The sequence below is a fragment of the Penicillium oxalicum genome, chromosome IV (genome assembly GCF_001723175.1).
Source record: "Penicillium oxalicum strain HP7-1 chromosome IV, whole genome shotgun sequence".
NCBI lineage: Eukaryota > Fungi > Ascomycota > Eurotiomycetes > Eurotiales > Aspergillaceae > Penicillium > Penicillium oxalicum.
This window is the reverse complement of record NC_064653.1, coordinates 2022418-2038645: the sequence shown is the minus strand read 5'-3', so window position 1 is coordinate 2038645 and position 16228 is coordinate 2022418. Positions and strand designations below refer to the sequence as shown.

General features: G+C 51.6%; 6 protein-coding genes across 6 annotated transcripts; 2 read left to right on the top strand and 4 right to left on the bottom strand.

The window, feature by feature from the left end:
• Positions 1-1135: 1135 nt before the first annotated feature.
• POX_d05484 (uncharacterized protein) lies at positions 1136-3205 on the bottom strand (the record flags this gene model as incomplete). The annotated part of the gene is made up of 1 exon (XM_050114329.1): positions 1136-3205. The coding sequence occupies one exon, from the start codon at positions 3203-3205 to the stop codon at positions 1136-1138; it is 2070 nt and encodes a 689-aa protein (XP_049969280.1).
• Positions 3206-3609: 404 nt separating this feature from the next.
• On the top strand, positions 3610-4360 carry POX_d05483 (uncharacterized protein; the record flags this gene model as incomplete). Its single annotated transcript, XM_050114328.1, has 3 exons — positions 3610-3625; positions 3691-3983; positions 4067-4360. 3 exons carry the CDS (start codon positions 3610-3612, stop codon positions 4358-4360), a joined length of 603 nt encoding a protein of 200 aa, XP_049969279.1.
• A 40-nt stretch (positions 4361-4400) lies between these two features.
• POX_d05482 (uncharacterized protein) lies at positions 4401-7215 on the bottom strand (the record flags this gene model as incomplete). Its single annotated transcript, XM_050114327.1, has 7 exons — positions 4401-4649; positions 4708-5978; positions 6029-6123; positions 6182-6675; positions 6735-6863; positions 6912-7018; positions 7071-7215. The coding sequence occupies 7 exons, from the start codon at positions 7213-7215 to the stop codon at positions 4401-4403; spliced, it is 2490 nt and encodes an 829-aa protein (XP_049969278.1).
• A 275-nt stretch (positions 7216-7490) lies between these two features.
• On the top strand, positions 7491-8963 carry POX_d05481 (uncharacterized protein; the record flags this gene model as incomplete). Its single annotated transcript, XM_050114326.1, has 6 exons — positions 7491-7634; positions 7691-8056; positions 8117-8239; positions 8298-8453; positions 8525-8679; positions 8747-8963. 6 exons carry the CDS (start codon positions 7491-7493, stop codon positions 8961-8963), a joined length of 1161 nt encoding a protein of 386 aa, XP_049969277.1.
• Positions 8964-9171: 208 nt separating this feature from the next.
• On the bottom strand, positions 9172-10615 carry POX_d05480 (uncharacterized protein; the record flags this gene model as incomplete). The annotated part of the gene is made up of 5 exons (XM_050114325.1): positions 9172-9592; positions 9668-10224; positions 10287-10428; positions 10504-10552; positions 10600-10615. The coding sequence occupies 5 exons, from the start codon at positions 10613-10615 to the stop codon at positions 9172-9174; spliced, it is 1185 nt and encodes a 394-aa protein (XP_049969276.1).
• A 1428-nt stretch (positions 10616-12043) lies between these two features.
• POX_d05479 (E3 ubiquitin-protein ligase DMA2) lies at positions 12044-13908 on the bottom strand (the record flags this gene model as incomplete). Its single annotated transcript, XM_050114324.1, has 3 exons — positions 12044-12676; positions 12744-12840; positions 12905-13908. The coding sequence occupies 3 exons, from the start codon at positions 13906-13908 to the stop codon at positions 12044-12046; spliced, it is 1734 nt and encodes a 577-aa protein (XP_049969275.1).
• Between the last annotated feature and the right edge of the window lie 2320 nt (positions 13909-16228).

Below are 16228 nucleotides of genomic sequence, written 5' to 3'. Positions count from 1 at the left end.
CATACTCAAGGAGGGCTGGGTCATGCTGTGATAGATTTGTCGTGGGGAAGAGTGGGCGATTGGTGGTTTGTCAGAGAGCGAGAGAGAGAGAGAGCGTCCAGCGGTGGTTCGCTGGGCAGGATCAATATTACGAATTCATGAAAGGCAACGACTCGCTATGAGTGTACATTAGCCTCATTTCAATCCTTTTCTTTCAAATTTCCTTGGGGGCATACCATTACCTTTGAACATATGTTTACATGAAGATCTATGTTGATCTTTTCAGTGCCAAGGCAAGTGTATACGGGTGCAGAACATTGGTTGATCTCGTCCATTCTGCCGGAAGAGATCAACCTCCCGCTCCCGAACGGGAAGCGGGTCCATTGAGGCTGATATGACTAATCATGTCACACTCTCTCATAGGCTGTGAGGAAGCACACGGGCCCATAATTGAACTTTGAGATAGAAAACGAGCCCCACAAAGAGCCCCACAGACTCAGCTACAGCTCATCCAAGTAACCTTCACAGGTCCCTAAAGTTGTCTGCCTCAGGTATTATGAAATTGCTCTCTTCAACATGGTGCAACTTCTGAATAGTGAGCCAGATCATCCGGGCTAAGCCATAGCGCATTTTATTGCTTGATGTGTCCACCAGACCCTATCATCATGTTGAAGACGATCTGAGCTGGTAAATCCCGGATGGCAATTGTGTTGTCGATCTCTGCTGGGTCCGATGAATATCCATGTCAAGGTTTCTGTGATATGCTTCCTCCCGTGGTACGGATACTGGACGCTACACCCAGTACTTCTATGGATGGAGCCAGGAGGTCTAATTACCCAATTCAGTTACTCGCTGGTCATCGCAGGCCTGATTACGACGGTTCTAGTAAAGGCATTCTATAACAAAGACAATAGGCAATGGTACTGGAGAGAGATGCTGGAATTCATCAAGTTTTTAAGACAACAGGACCTACATGATTGAATTTGCTTTCGCATGCAGAAAGTTGAAGATTATGCAAGTTGAGCAGACTATGACACTTCGGCTAACTCACGTGGGGCTTTAAAAAAACACAAAACAGAAACAGCTCTAGGGAGGAACAAAAGTCCGGGTATCGTGGTGGTGCAGGACAAATACAAATTTTACTCCGAAGGGATGGTCAGGAAACAGGACGTGACCGCAACTGAGTCTCTTCAGCGGCAGAAGGCGTATCGTGATCACTTTGAAGAGCAGACATCCTATCGTGATGGGGCTTGTCGTCCTCAACAGCCACGGCGGTCCTCTCCGTGCTGGAAATGCTTGTTGCCCGAGATGCAGTGGATGCTGCACCCGTGGCGGTGGAAGCCATCGAGCGATCCTCGGAAAATGTGCAAGTCGACACCGGTTCTGAACCTTCGGAAATAACGGACTCTGATTTCGTCGCTTCAGTGGAGTTTTGGGTCACTGAAGCATCGATATGTTCGTAGAATAGCATGAACGCACCACCTTGCGACATGACATGAGCCTCGCTCACCATTTGCACGTCATCGTCACTGAGCCGATACCAGCGTTCGGGTTTCTCTTTATCGCCCTCGGCCTGGAGGACCTCGTCTGGGACCGGTGCAGAAAACACAGATGTTGGGTACTTGCGATAGCAAATATAATGGCCATTCTCATGACGACCGTAGTGAGTCACGATGGCGCGCAGTTCGTATTGCCGACTCTGCATATGGATTGCGTCGCCTTGTCCTGGTAGCATTGATTCTGCGGGATTTGTGACCCACTTTTCAATGATTTCACTGGATCCACGAGTCTTGTTACCAAGACACCAGTCATTCAAGTCTAGATTTTTGGGAAATGCAACAGATGCATAGTTCTTCCGGAGCATCCCAGTCATCTCATCGAATAAGCTGCGGTTGATATGAACAACAAGGCACCGTGGCGCTCGAGCAATGACTGCTTGCCGAGACTTGGTAGTGGTCATTCGATTCTTGGATCGGATGTGACATTTGTTTGAAAGGGTCTCTTCGCTGAAATCGTCTTCCTCGATGGCACTCTGAACAGCAGCGAGGCGAGACTGCGCAGATTCCTTGACAGCGTCGGAAAGCCCCGGTGATTTCAGTTTTTCGGTATCGTCTTCATCTGCCATGCTGCCCAGGAGGTTTCGCAGCTGATCTCGAGCGCGCAATAGAGTACATTTGGCACACTCGACCCCCTCAATGGGCTCCAAAGCCATGTATTGATCCAAGCATTCACGAATATCATAATCATGTCTAGCTCCCAGAGGAACTGTGAGACAATTGAAAGGTATCATCGACAATCCTTCTGACCATCCGCATTTCATACAGCCTACTCGCTGAGCAAGCAAGCCCTCAAGAGGGTTGCGGAATGAGGCTTCTCTACTTGGTGAGGCGTTGTCGCTCTCGGCAGATGTTGTGTCCAGGCGCGCTTCTTTCAAAATGTTCTCTTCTGGTCCTGCTGTTTTCAGGCCAAGATTCCTCGTCTGCCGCCGCATGGCTTGCTGAATCTCCATATCGATCTGATCAACAAGCTTGGAAAAATATTCCTGAGCATCCTGTTGCTGCCAGCTGCTCATGGACTTCAACTCAGCAGGAATCCAGAGCTTGTACCCTTGATTGGAGGCGCTATTCAGGAGATCGATGATCTCTTTGAGTGCTTTGTGCGTCGTCAATGGGCTGTTTTCACCAAGAGTGCGAACATTTTCTCCCAAGTAGGCTGACAGTGTCTCAAGCGAGGCAAGGCCTTGAATGATACTGTTTTGATAACAGGAATTATCCCAGTTGCCCAGCCCCGAAGGAATGACATCTTTACTGTGACCCAAAAAAGCGCCACCAATGCCGGAAAGGGACCTTGCTCGAGAGAAGAATGGAATGGCGTTGTGATCTAGCCCCAGTATCCGCTGCAAAGATTCGCTCTTTGCTTGAAACGACAATCGCGCCGGGCTGGAAGGGGGTGTATCTGAAGGCGACATACGGGTATCGAGTGCGATGAGAATCGAGGACGGGATTAAATAGACAAACGTGCTCCAGATTGTGCCGATGAGTGAAATTGGAGCGAGATGGAAGTAATCGAGGATCAGGTAGATGCAGGTGAGGATAAGAAACGTCAAGCCTATCGAGTGAGGATCTTGCAGTTGCGCTATTAATGTTTCATGGTGACTATTCCGGCTTCCGTGGTGATAGAGAGATCCGCCAGGAAAGATGTCGGCTGTCTGTCTGCGAACATTCATGGCGAGATGAATGGTAAAGAGTGTGGCGCAAACCAGGAACCGGATCTGTGTAACATGTGTTGGGCGTGTTCTCGTGTTTATCCACTTATGCGGCAAGTGCTAGGTACGGAAGGCGGAGCCGTCACGAGCGGACAGGACATGGACGCCTCTCTGCTCCTCGATTTGTCAACAGCATGCACCTCTAGTGGGCAAATGCTGATTATGCAGGACTGTTCATCGACCCCGGTCGGGACGGTCGATGGGACTCGTGCGCGGCAAGCCGGAGCTGCGTGCGTGGTCTGTCTCGTCGGCCGTAAACAATTTTTTTTATCGATAAAGGAAAAAGAACCCCACACACAACCAGAGATGTATGCCGAAGTGATTCCCATATCTTTTTTCTACCTTCCTACAACACATCATCCGCCATGGCCAAAAGCAAACGTAAGTTGTTTTGGGTTGCTTCTTTGATTCGTGCTCAACTAACAAGCTTTCTTGGAAACCTTCAGAAAAAGTCAACAACTCACGGGCTGCTCGGCGAGGCGCCTCACCCAGCGTGGATCTTGACAAGTCCTTGGCGTCTTTGCCTCGAGTCGAGAGCTCAACCGTTCAGCGAACCTCGCTCTTGATCGACCGTTCTAATTCTGGCATCCAAAAGAAAAAGAAAGACAACAAGCGCATGACAAAAGCGCAGCGCCAACGACAGATGAAGGGCATGGAAAGAGCAGAAGCAGTCATGGATCAGCTCGAGACCAAAAAGGCGAAAAGTCTCAATCGAGCCAAAACAATTCACGAACGAAGGGTGAGCCATCATATTTCATCAGAACTGAGTCCTTCATTTGCAGCTGGGTTCCAGGACCGTGCACTAATCATCTTTCATCAAAGGCCGATTGGGCAGACATGAACAAGAAGTCCTCCGCCATCCTGGCTCTGCACCAGAACGGGGAGCTTGAAGAGAACGATGAGGATGACGATGCCGAAGAAGTTGACGATGCCATGACCACCGAGGCAATTGAACCCAGCAACCCACTCATGGGCAGTATCTTTGCCCCTCAGCCTGGGACTGCCGTGGCCAGCACTACCGCCGTGGCCGCCCCTACCACTACCACCCAGACCATTGTCGCCTCTAGCACTGCGGCCGAGCCCGCGCCCGCCGACGAATTCGATGAAATCACCTGAGTCATCAATTTGCTTCCAGCACCGAATCAATCTGATATATTTACTTCCTCGGTCTGAGCTGGTTGATCATGCGCTCGATTTCCGTACTCGCAGAGCCGGATGCTTTGGTGCGCAGGCTTTCAAGTGTATGGATATCCTTAATCTTCTGCGCTTCCTCGCCCGCCTTGACGATCATACCGCATTTGACCCACATCTCGATTCGATCGGCCACGGGAAGGTGGGTGCATTTGGGCACGAAGAGAGAGGCAAGCTTCGTATTTCCTGCGCCAAGGATTTCGTTATAAAAAGGCTATTGTCACTTGGATCAGCGGGGGTCCACGTAGCATAGAATCCCAATTCCAACTTACCGCCCAACCTATCGGGGATTTTTTAGTCTTGGCTATTTCCTCCAATTCGCCCCAGTCACGTTTGGCCACAAGCGCTCGCAGTCTCAGCCACCAAAAAGTTTTCTCGGGCATCTTGAATTCGTTCTGTAGCTTGTGCGCTCGTTTCCCATAGCCAGCGCGGATCAGCCGGTAGATCGTCTCGTTGAGACTCAACCCAGAATATTCCCCGTGATCTGCAAGATCTTTGTCCAACGCCTCCTGGGCCTTGAGAAGTTGCGAGGCCTCTGCCACAAGCTTCTGTTGGAACACCACACTTGGATCCTTAGAATCTGATAAGAGCCGCGAGGCCAGGTGAAGCTTTTCGAGTCTGCGCTGTGGATCTGATTCACGCAGGGCCTCTGTCATCAGTACGTTCGAGCCTTCCATAGGACGGTCGTCTTGATAGTAGAGATCTTTGAGCAACTCAGTATCGTCGATCCGAGCCGCAGTCTCAACCAGAGCCGATGCCATGGACCGGGTATTGATCATCCTGAAGAAGCTTGCCAGAGGCAGCTTAGTCTTCAGATGCAGCAGAACATAATTCACCAAGTCGTCATCACCACTTTCAATCGCCTTGTCGAGGGCAAGCTCATCTTCTTCCATATTCAAAAGTAGGGGCACTTGTTTGCCTGCTCGTGGTTCATGATTCAGCAGTTGTGTAGCAAGATGGGATCGGCCTTCGTCATAAGCGGTTTGAGCAATAATTTCGAATGAAATTCCAGGTTTCCCCTCCAGTCTCTGGACGATCAATTTACAGACCGTGTCATCGTCCCCCGTCGAGACGCGAACCTTCTGGCTAGCCCAATGAACATAGATTCGGTCTGCAGGAATTTGCAGGAATTCAGACACTCGAATGGCAAGAAGATACTCATGACGATTTATCAGTCTGTCAATGAGTCCCTCGGGTGTCAGACGGAGGTACTGCTCATAAGACAAAGGGATCCCAACGTGGTAGTCCCTCACAGCACTAAGGACTCTCAGTTTCTCGGTCATTTCGACAAATTCGTCGCTGTTGTAAAGCTCCAAGACCGACTTTCCAAACGAAGCAGCTTTCAGAAGCCGCTTTTGCCAGTAAGAATCGAATTCATGTCCCGCGGCCCTAATACAGGCATCCACTGCAGAAGGTAAACTAGGACGGATGCGCTGGATGTTCTCGTCTGCCTTTGGAGATTTCTTTTCCAGTTGTTCGACCGAGTCAAGAAGGACCGAAGCAGGTGAAGACGATCCTAGCCTGAATATTTCTTGCGTGACATCTGTTTTACATTAGAAGAGATTCAACGAGACGCTGCATAGTGAGACGTACCCGCAACCTTGTGTAAGAACTCGCAATTATCGTTTGTCAACAGCCGCACTCCGTCAAACTCGGGTATAACGTGCACCCGGCCATCGTAATAGTACCTAGAGGTAATGCACGCTATGAGAAGACTGTCACACTTGCAAAAGGGTTGGAACCTACTTTGAAGCCGCGCCGTTCGGGCCAATCAGATGAACCTCATCCTCCCATGCAAGAACAACGGCATCGTCTCCGCACCAGCTTACACTGCTTGGCGCTACTCGAGACTTAGAGTCGTACTCGCTGAGCTTGTTTTGGAAGTCGCTACTGACGATCCACAATTTGCCCTCGGCTGTGAAAAGCGCGACAAATCGTCCACTAGGCGAGACAGCAAGATTTTTGAAGGGTCCATCTTGCAAGATCTTGTCCTCGGCTTCGGTTGAGTCGATCGAGTAGACGGTTTTGTCAACAGCAAGCAACACTTCCACAGATCTCGAGAGCGTGTGAGCTGGAGGAATCAAGGACCACGAAGAAACCTCACCCTCGGGACAAGGCGCTAAGGCTCTTGGTCGTGGCTCGTCGTATTTCGAGACTGCGATCAATTGATTGTTTGATAATAGGGCAACAAGGCCCGATGACCAGAACTGACAGGCTCTCACGCCATATTCCTCCGCTCCCTGTGCGTGGTGAGCTCGCCATGCTTAGAGTGCCACGGGTTCCATTACAAGACTCTTACATTTCCTAGAGAAAAGGACGTGAACTCGCCGTCTAGGCCGAAGTAGCGGCGAACGGTGCCGTCTTCAGACACCACAAGAAGCTCCTCCTTGTCGGACCAGCCGAGCCCTCTGATCGTTGCTTGCTCCCACTTTTGCAGTCAGCTTTGAAGCTACAGCATCATATGTAGGGGACACACATTAATGCGAGTGATCTGCTTTCCGGAGCAGGAATAGATCTCAATACAAGACCGAGAAGCTTGACTGTCTCTAAGCTGAAACGGCTTGCTCTCGTCTCGATACAATGCTGTGCGAAAGATGAGCAATGGCCTTTCTCGTATCTTGGTGCCAGTGCATACCTATTGCGCCGCCGTAAGGGGCCCCCACGACAATGTAGTTCTCTAATTCAGTATCTTCATCGAAGACAGCGTCGTACACAGGAATTTTGCGGTAAAAGCTGTCATCTACCTTTTCCCAGTTGGCCAAAGGATTAGCAGGCGCCATATTTCAGCCGGATGTCACACAAAGGGTCTCTGGACTTTGACAAAGACCGGCAGGCCATGCTTTGTGGTAGATCAGGTTCCGTGATTGTTAGGTTGGCGTAGCTCCGCAGCTTCCCCGTAAAAACACGCTAGTCTGAATTCAGCAGCTGCTGGCTGCCAGTAAACTCAGGCTCTCAAAAGCTACCCGTCTTACACCCATTCCTGGACCACAGGTTGACGCCGTGGAAGCTAAACACCAGAGGTTGCAACCAAGCCTGAGACCAATGGGTCTCAATGATGGATTTTTTGAGCCTCGAAAACCTCGCTCGGCAACTTTCTGATCTCGAAGTTGCTTTGTTCCTGTGTTTTGTGGCGCGTGAACATTGCCTCATCGAGACCTCGGCTGACCTTATTGATGACCTCGCTCAAGAACTAGCCCTGGTATCGACCAAGTGTACCCTCATTGGTCATTCGCAAAAAAGCTGATTTTTTGAAAGATATCCACGCATTCTTTTGACTTTACCTTTTCCATTCTTGATTGTTCCGCGCAAACGTTGACCGATGATCTCTATAATGGGGTTCTCACGGCGAATGCTCGCAAAGGACAGGAGCGGCCGTCAAGCACCAGGCTAAGGTCCGGGTCTGTCAGTGTCTCTCTCCTCCTTTTTCCTTTTCTTTATGATAATGACTCGGCTAACTTTCTGAAGTCGAGCAACTTGTCAACTCTTGTGGCGGCTCGAGATCGGGGTCAGAGCAGATCACCAGCTCCCAGGAGCACGACAGAAGAAACAAATGTCGTGAACGTTGTCATTGCGAAGAATTTCAATCTTGTTGATCATGAAATCCAACTCCAAGCTCTTCAGGTCAGTGGGAGGTCTGGCGCTGATCTGGGCTATTCCAAGCACTGCTAATATAAGGCATAGTTGATGCGCAGCCGAAGGCTAATCATGGAACCGAGGACGTTAATCGCGCCGGCTGATTTTCTCTTCATACCTCTCGTTGTACGAGAATCAGATCAGCTACAGCCGCCATTGAATGGCCATTTGGTAAATTTCGTCGAATCACCAGTCACGGACGCTGGCCACTGACCTCTTCTCACACTAGAACGAGAATCTTATTGTGTCTCATTTCCATGCTGCAGTAGATGGCTTCGTCTATCTTGAGGAGGATGATTGGCTATCGGATGACCGGCAGTCGGCTTCTTCAGTCATACACATACCAAAAAATCAGCAACAGAGAAGTGCCAAGGTCGGGGAGACCGTGAGTTCCACGCTCTTTTTCGTGTTCAACTCTTTGAGACCGGGCTCTGATAAACCTTGACGGGTATCCAGATGATAGAAAAGCTCAGAGAAGCTAGCGAGCTCGTGACCGCAAGTGCAGAGGTCGTGCGCTACATACAGGATATTATCGTCTTCTTGCGTTTGAGCCGCGCAGTGGGTGGTGGGATCTCTGCGAAAGCGAACTCTCATTTGGCACACTTTGCGAGGTTGGTCTCTGCGTTTGAGCGTTCTTTCCCCATCTCGATTTGGTTGCCTGATTGTTTATACGTCCAGATTACTCGCCCCATTACATGGCATCGACTATCTGACACCATCCATCGTGGCCCTTGCCGCGCGAAAAGTGCTCCGACATCGAATCATCGTTGCGAATCCAGATCGGGATAGAAGTTTATTGTATGGAAGTGATCTTCAAATGGTCTCGAGGATATTGGCAAATGTCACTGCAGATTCCATTTTGGATGGCGTCCTGGTACTTGAGCCGCCCATTTGACATGCGATGATATGCCTAGTCGCTAGTATTGATTGTAATCGAATCTTATCCTTGACGAGTGTTTCTGCGGACACGGGTTCATTCGTCCATCGTGGAGTCATTATTGGGCATCACTGCCTATAATGAAATGTTTGATTCATGCGCAAGCCAAGTACGCTTCACATTCTGAATCGATACTTGTTCGTCAATCACATGTAGAGGATTTCTCTCATTGCCCAGGTCCACCAGTCACCAGTGGCCTCCGCTTCAAGAACAGGTCAGGCGGATTGTACTTCTCGCGGGTGACCTGGGCCGTACTTGTAGCAGCCTTCGATCCAGCATCCATGCATCGCTCGCCATGGCCGTTGACGTCGACTCCACGCCAAGAACTTTCCATGGCCTTTGAGTAAGCGCGCCATTCCGCGAGAACAACATCAAGCTCAATCTTTGTATCCCCTACAAGTGCATCCATTTTGATGTCGTTTCTGTCGTAGCCGAAAGGATCTTCCAACTGGGACCCAATCCCTTCGATTCCGTACAAGGTGAAGATCACCAGGCAAACTATCGGAACGGTCCACCAGCCCATCTCGTCAACCATTGCAAAAGGTAAGACGCATCCAAACAGAGCGAGCACTTGCTTTTGGTGAATGCTGCACCGACACGTTAGTTAGATTCTCTGGTGCTGGTTTGAGTTGGGTTGGGACGGGGAAAAGTCTTTCACTGACAGGTGAGCCACGGGCATCGGGGTTAATTTAATGGTTTCCATCTTTCCATAGGCATCCAGAAATCCATTGAGCTGAGCTTGCATCTGACTCGCACCGGGGGCACTGAACCAGCCACGGTCCTCACCGCGCTTGATGAACCCATCGACAAAGAAAGTCAGTTGGTACGGGAGCCCCAGGCCTTCGTGCTCATGTCCTTCGAGTCCGGTGGGAAGCAATCCAGCGTAGTCGGGATTGTAAGCTGCGCTGCCACGCTCATCCACAGTGACACCATGAGTGGTATCAGTGGCCCAGGCTGCCCCCCACTCGGCCCGCACATGGTTCTTCACCGCAAAGGGAATTGCGATCAAAATGCGCAGAGTACGCTCAATGTCTTCGCGCTCGAGGAGATTAGGCGGACCGCGAGTCGAGTTGTAACTGTTGGTGACGATGGTCCGCGTCAAATTGCGGAGGCATGTGTTCATTGTGCTCATAGCGTTACGGCCATCCCAGAACCTGTTGTAGGAGGTTTGATTCCGAAACACGAGCATCAAACCGACCACGATGGAGAGCGATGGGATCTAAACCAGCTGTCAACGAAACGCTTCCCACCCCAAAAAGCAGTGATTCATCAGCAACTTACAATACTTGTTGGAAGCCCGACGGTATCAAAAACGAAGATATCAAGGTAGACAACAAAAGCAGTAAAAAGCGCATGGAGAGAGACCGGGACGAGAATCTGGCCATGAATGGCTCCTTTGATAAAACGAAACACCAGCGGCCATCTACGATCGAGTCAGAAAGAAAGAGCCGGCCAGAGGCTAGGAGATCAACCAGAACGAACCGCCTTGGCTTTCTACGTGACGACAACAGGTGTGGATGGGTTAATCGCCTGTGATGGTGTCGCCCCTGCGTAAAGGTACTTTGACGACTCAGTGTCGGGGTACCTGGCTCACTGAAATTCAAGCGCATGGTCGATGCTCGATCAGGCAATGTCATGACCCAATTGCAGCCTCGTTCTACCAAGGCAAATAAGAAGAGATGCTGAATGACTTCTCCTTATTTCTCGGGAATAAAGGAGGAAGTGGCGGAGATCACGAGGCCCAAAGTAACGAAGAGCGATCGGCCGAGCATTTGCAGAGGCGTCCGTTAGCGCGGGACAAAACGCTATGATCAGACTGAGCGCCATGCACTCGACACCGCAATCGATCAGGTGAGTGATTACGGTCTTTCGTCTAAACGCGTGCGATCGGCTTCAGCTTCAGCTATGTAGTAAAATGCTCGACAGCGGAAGTGCTGCTTGCAGGAAAGAATTATTTTGTATAGAAAAAGTGAACAAGAATCGTCAATCCTATAGGACACGCCCAAAGTGAAACTAGATCGGTCGCCATCTGCATGCGCAAGTCTTCTGGTTGAAACAGAAGGAGACTTGGATCTACCACCTGCATCCATTCGATCAGAGCATCCAAAGGGGACATCGCGCAGTGGGGTCCAGGGAAGACCAGTTTGGCTGCAGCGCGGGGTCAAGCTTCAAAAGTATCCATTTCACAGCCTGGCATTTCCCTCGTCGATTCAAAGAGTCAAGGATGCTCACAATCTGGAAACCTTCGTAACAATGGAACGCTCCTACTCTCGGGGCCAATCCCCAAATCCTCCAGCGTGCATCAAACCTTCTATCCGTGCGTTTCTTCCGTGATTAGTATTCTTCGCCGATCCATGCCTTATCCGAAATACAATCTACTTCCTCCTACTGCGGACGCTGACTGGCTGAATAGTGGATCCTCTCTTCCAAATTCCTCTCAAGATAGAACGTCGCCAGTATTTACGAATGTTGTTCAATGTATTATCAGTCATATGTGCTTAGGGTCACTTCCAACATCAAGGATAAGCGATCAAGTCGCCGAGACACGAAAAAATATTTCATGCAGAAAAACGCTAGGTTTTACTCCAGGAGACTGGCCCACCCCCGTGGGAGCGACCCAGCTTGCTCAAATGGGTATATTGGAAAGAGAAAGGTGCAAAATGCAACTCGAGGCAAGGAGAGAAGAAAGAAGAATGTGTCTCGATCAAAGCTTCTGAATGCGATTGAGATGAGGATTGCAATGAGAGCAGAAACAAAAAGAAAACTCGGCAATTAGGAAATGAAACGGCCACGTGCGGGGTGAAATGGAGATGTGTGTCGCATTGGGGGGAGAAGAAGGGAAGAAGAGAGGCGGCTAGGCGAGAGGCCAGGATCAAGATCCTGCTTGGTAGAAGCCGAGGTTCCCGAATCAGACTATGATATTGGTAGATTCAAGTTCCGACTCACGTAGACGGCACCGATAACCCCCATCAGGTATTAACTGGCCGTTTTAAGCTCGTAGATCTACGAGCGGATACTCGAGAGCGGGAGACAGCTGATCACTGGTGCATCCCGGCCCGACCATCGAATGCAAGAGGGCCCAGGTCGTTTCGAGGGGTCAGTGGGTTATCATCAGAATTCTCCGCCGGGGTGTCTGCGCGGAGATGTGGTGAGTGAGATATGGGAACATTGACTGGCTGTGTCGGTTGAAATCCAGTGACGCTGACGGTGGCACTGCGCACCAGCTCGTCGTTGCTGGTGCTGGGACCTGGGGATTCGGCGTTTCGATCGTCCTCGGCCTCATTCCCAGATCTGGAGCGCTGATCATCATCGTCTCGCAAATGGAGATTTTCCACGTCGGTCGCGATATCCGGTTCTTCGGCATGAGGGTCCAGCGGAGAGCGACTCTGGTTCTCGGAGCCGGTCTCCGCTGCAGACGTTGACGCGGCGACAGGCTGCGTCTCCGGGGTAGGCTCTGTCGACTCGCCCGTAGACACAAGCTCCCCTGCCACGTTCTCCTTGTTCTCCTCCACCGAATCTGGGGTGTCATCGACCTCGGCGCTGAGGTCGGTGAATGCCCGGCAATTGGGACACTGGAACATGGGATAATCGGGCGAGTGCAGCAGGCGACTAATGCACTTGTAGTGCCACACGTGGGCACAAGCTGCCATGAAAAGACATTGGTACGGACGCTAAGAGATGGTCAGAGGAGTCCACATGGGGCGCGAAACAAACCTGGAGCAGGGAAGTCAAACGTACCAACACCGAACCGAGACAGATGGAGCACTCGCGGCACCCTGAGTAGTCAGCCCCTTCACCTTTTCCGAGGTTCTTGATCAGAGTCTCGGTGTTTTTGCTGTCCGTTGTATTAGTCACCAACGATGAACATCATCTCCAATACCGACACAATGAATACTGACTTGAATTCGTTGGGCTGCTGCTGCCAGGATCGATTGCATTCGATCCGAATGCGAACACAGCGGAAGATCATTTCCTCTCCACCGCGGAAATCGATCCCCAATTGTACAATATCGCCATCTTTGATGGAATACAACCGAGAAACCATGTTTGGCTGGCTCAGGCGCATGTGGTTCAAGAAGGTGCCCGATGAGCTGCCCACATCCTTGATGTGCCACTGCCCATTGCTGTAGATGAATTCGCAGTGTTTCCGGCTGACTACTTTCGACTTGAACCCGACGGGTGCGTCCGAGGGTTCAGAGGGATTGGACACGGGGATGCCATCCCGCTCCGAATATCGACCAACACGGATGATCGAACTGTCCGAGGGCAAGGTGCGTGCGATGGGCACAAAGGGGAGAGAGGGTCTCGAGTTCTGAAAATTATCCTGATACGGGAAGAAGCGAATGGTCGCTTTTTGATTCGCACTCGCGGGGCTGGGACTCATGGCTGCAGGCGCATCGCTGTTCGTAGTCACGGAAGCGGTCTCGGGGGAGGCAGTGGGAGGATCAGGCGCGGTCGTCCTGGCGAGCGTGGTGGTACGGGGCGGGCGGCCCTGGACGGCCGAAGCACTCCTTAAGCGCGCCATCACATTCGAGGCCCGCGGGACAGACTCGTTGGAAGGTGTTGATCTGGTTGACTCGGCCGATGACGTTTGTGTATCGATGGTGAGGCCGTGAGAGGAGCCCGCAGTGGGTGCAGACGTGTAGCGAGACAAGGCCGGTTGGTCACTCTCGGGGACTGCGTCGGCGGTGGAGTTCCCCACCGGTCGTGTTGATGACTCGGGGTTCGATGACGATGGCGACAGCCACGGCACTCGGCTGCTCAGACTGTTTCGGGAACGATGACCGTTTGAAGAGGAGGAGAAATTCTGTGTGTATGTCCGCAGCTGACTGAGGCGACGAAGTCGTCCTGGGCGCGGATTTTCCGACAACGAGGTGGAGGCGGTGGCAGTTGAGGTCGACATGGAGGAGGGGAGAGGGGAAAGGGTTTAAAGTACGGGGAGTTTTGCTGGGTGGGGGCGCAGAAGAGTGTTTTGGCCTGTTGGCGTGGGCGGTTGGCTTGATTGGGGGAGCACGCGCAGACGTAGAGGGGGCTTTCTGCTGGTCCTCCGCTGAACAGTCCGTTGCCTCTTCCCGCAAGAGTGCCCACAGTGGTCCAAAGAAGGGGTCTCTTCACCTCAACGTGTGCGCGTGTCGGCAACCGGAACGATCCTGATTGATGTCGGAAGTCGATCACGAGAGACCAGGACAGAGAAAGAGAGGGAAAAGAGGGAGCGAGGGAGGGGGAGAGAGAGAAAAGAGAGAGAGAGAGCGCGCGAGAGATGAAGAGATGCGCGATATCGTGGTCCCGAAAGTCCGGGATCTGCGACTGGACCGGCGTAGCGCGGCTCACAAAAACGGTCGTCGGTACGATGCAGGCATTGCCCAAGAAAGGAACAAAGAAAGGCGGTCGAAAAAGGGGAGCTTATGGGGAACAGCGTCTCGAAGGCAGTCTGGAATCCTCGACCCGGAATGTGGGCGGAAAGGAGAGGCGTATCAATGGGCCCGTTCAATTAAGATGGCGGTGGGAGAGGAGAAATCAGCAGAACACGCAGGAGGGCAGATGGGAAGAGAGAACGAGACTGAATTTAGTTGCCTCGCCTGACGGTGGATGAAGACTCTTGCGGAACCAGACCCCGTTGATCCACGTTTGATGTCTTAACTTGGCCAACAGGCTGAGGAAGCGGACGGGGGCTTGTGCTAAGACAGATACAGACGCTACGATGGGAGCTCTGGCAACGATCGCAATCCTTCCATGGGTACCCTTTTTGACCCCGACAGACCAAGGCACCGGCGAGACCGTAAGCGGAGCTCCTACAGACGCTGGACCTTCCCATACACTCAGCACATCCAGTACATCCAGTACGTCGACCAATCCAGGACAGGTTAGGTTAATTTAGCCGTGCGCAGAGGCACGGCATTTTGCAAAGCTTCTGCGGCCAGGCGGACGCAGCGACATCACGCGAGAGCGCACCGTCCGGGCCTTGCCTGCATGAGATCTCGGGCGCGAAAAGTGCTCGATCACGAGGTGTCACCTGTCACTCCTCGAGGCTTAAAAAGAGACCCTTGTTCCTCGCACTCGTCCGCAATGCCACCGAGTACCGTACCAGCATTTCTACTCCTGCACTTGCAATCTCTCACATTTGAACAGGAGGAGGAGGAGTATAGGAGGTGCCACAAAAAGGCCGAGTGGATCCCGAACACTCGTGGCCGGCCGATACATCAACCCATCGGAGTCATCAGGCAAACAGGGCAACAAGGCACGTACTCATGACTCGCGATTCAGGAGTGTCTCCCAACTCCAGAAGTGAATCATCGTGTCAAAAATCGACCGGAATACTCATCTTTCTTGATGAGAGATTTCTCAAAACAGTGGGGAATCAATTACTTACTGCGACTCCATTACAATTCCCATTTCTTCCATCTTGTCCCCTAATTGCCCTCCGTCATTCTCCCGTGACTTTACCCCACAAAATCACTAGTTGGACCCTTTGCGGCCCAGAGGAATTGAGACCCGCGGCCTCTGACTGGCTCGGACCAGTCGCCCCTCTGAGACTAACTCGGTCTCGGCTTGTCGCTCTCGCTTGTAGTAAGCATTAGGGTGTCCACTCGCGGAGACATCTTGTCCATGGGTGACGGGACTGTAGGTCATGCTACACAGCTTACAGTGTGTGGTCTGACTGGACGGAGCTCCTGTACATGGATTCCCGGTGCGTGCGATCAACGCAGTGGCGCAGATAAAAAGGCATCATGATTTAAAGTACCGTGCCACGAGCCCGTTGAAAACAAGGATTCTTCCCGGGTCTCCGTGATGGGACCTAGTAGGCATCAGTGGCCCAGTAAAACCAAGCGGCAAAAGTACCCAGGGTGCAAAGCCAGTAGCAATGTACTCTAGTCACAGGTGGCTTTACGTACAGGCCTGTAGGGTTCTCTGTCCAAGCTGCTGGTCAAAACTCTGACGCAACGTGCAGATGGATCTCAGGGTCCACATCCTCGGTCCTTATTGCCCGACGATCTTCGTGATCCTTGTTTTCTCAAGCTGAACCAACAGCCTCTATGAGGATAAGCTTTATGGGTATGGCCTGGCTTGAAAATGGTTCACCAATTCGCATTTGATACAATGTGACAACGTGCATTTCATTTGGACATTCGACGGTGATCATGCAACAAGTCCAGAGGGGTCTCCCCGGGATGCAAGTAGCCGTTGTGGGCCTGATGGTTTAGGCCTTGAACATCATGAAGGTG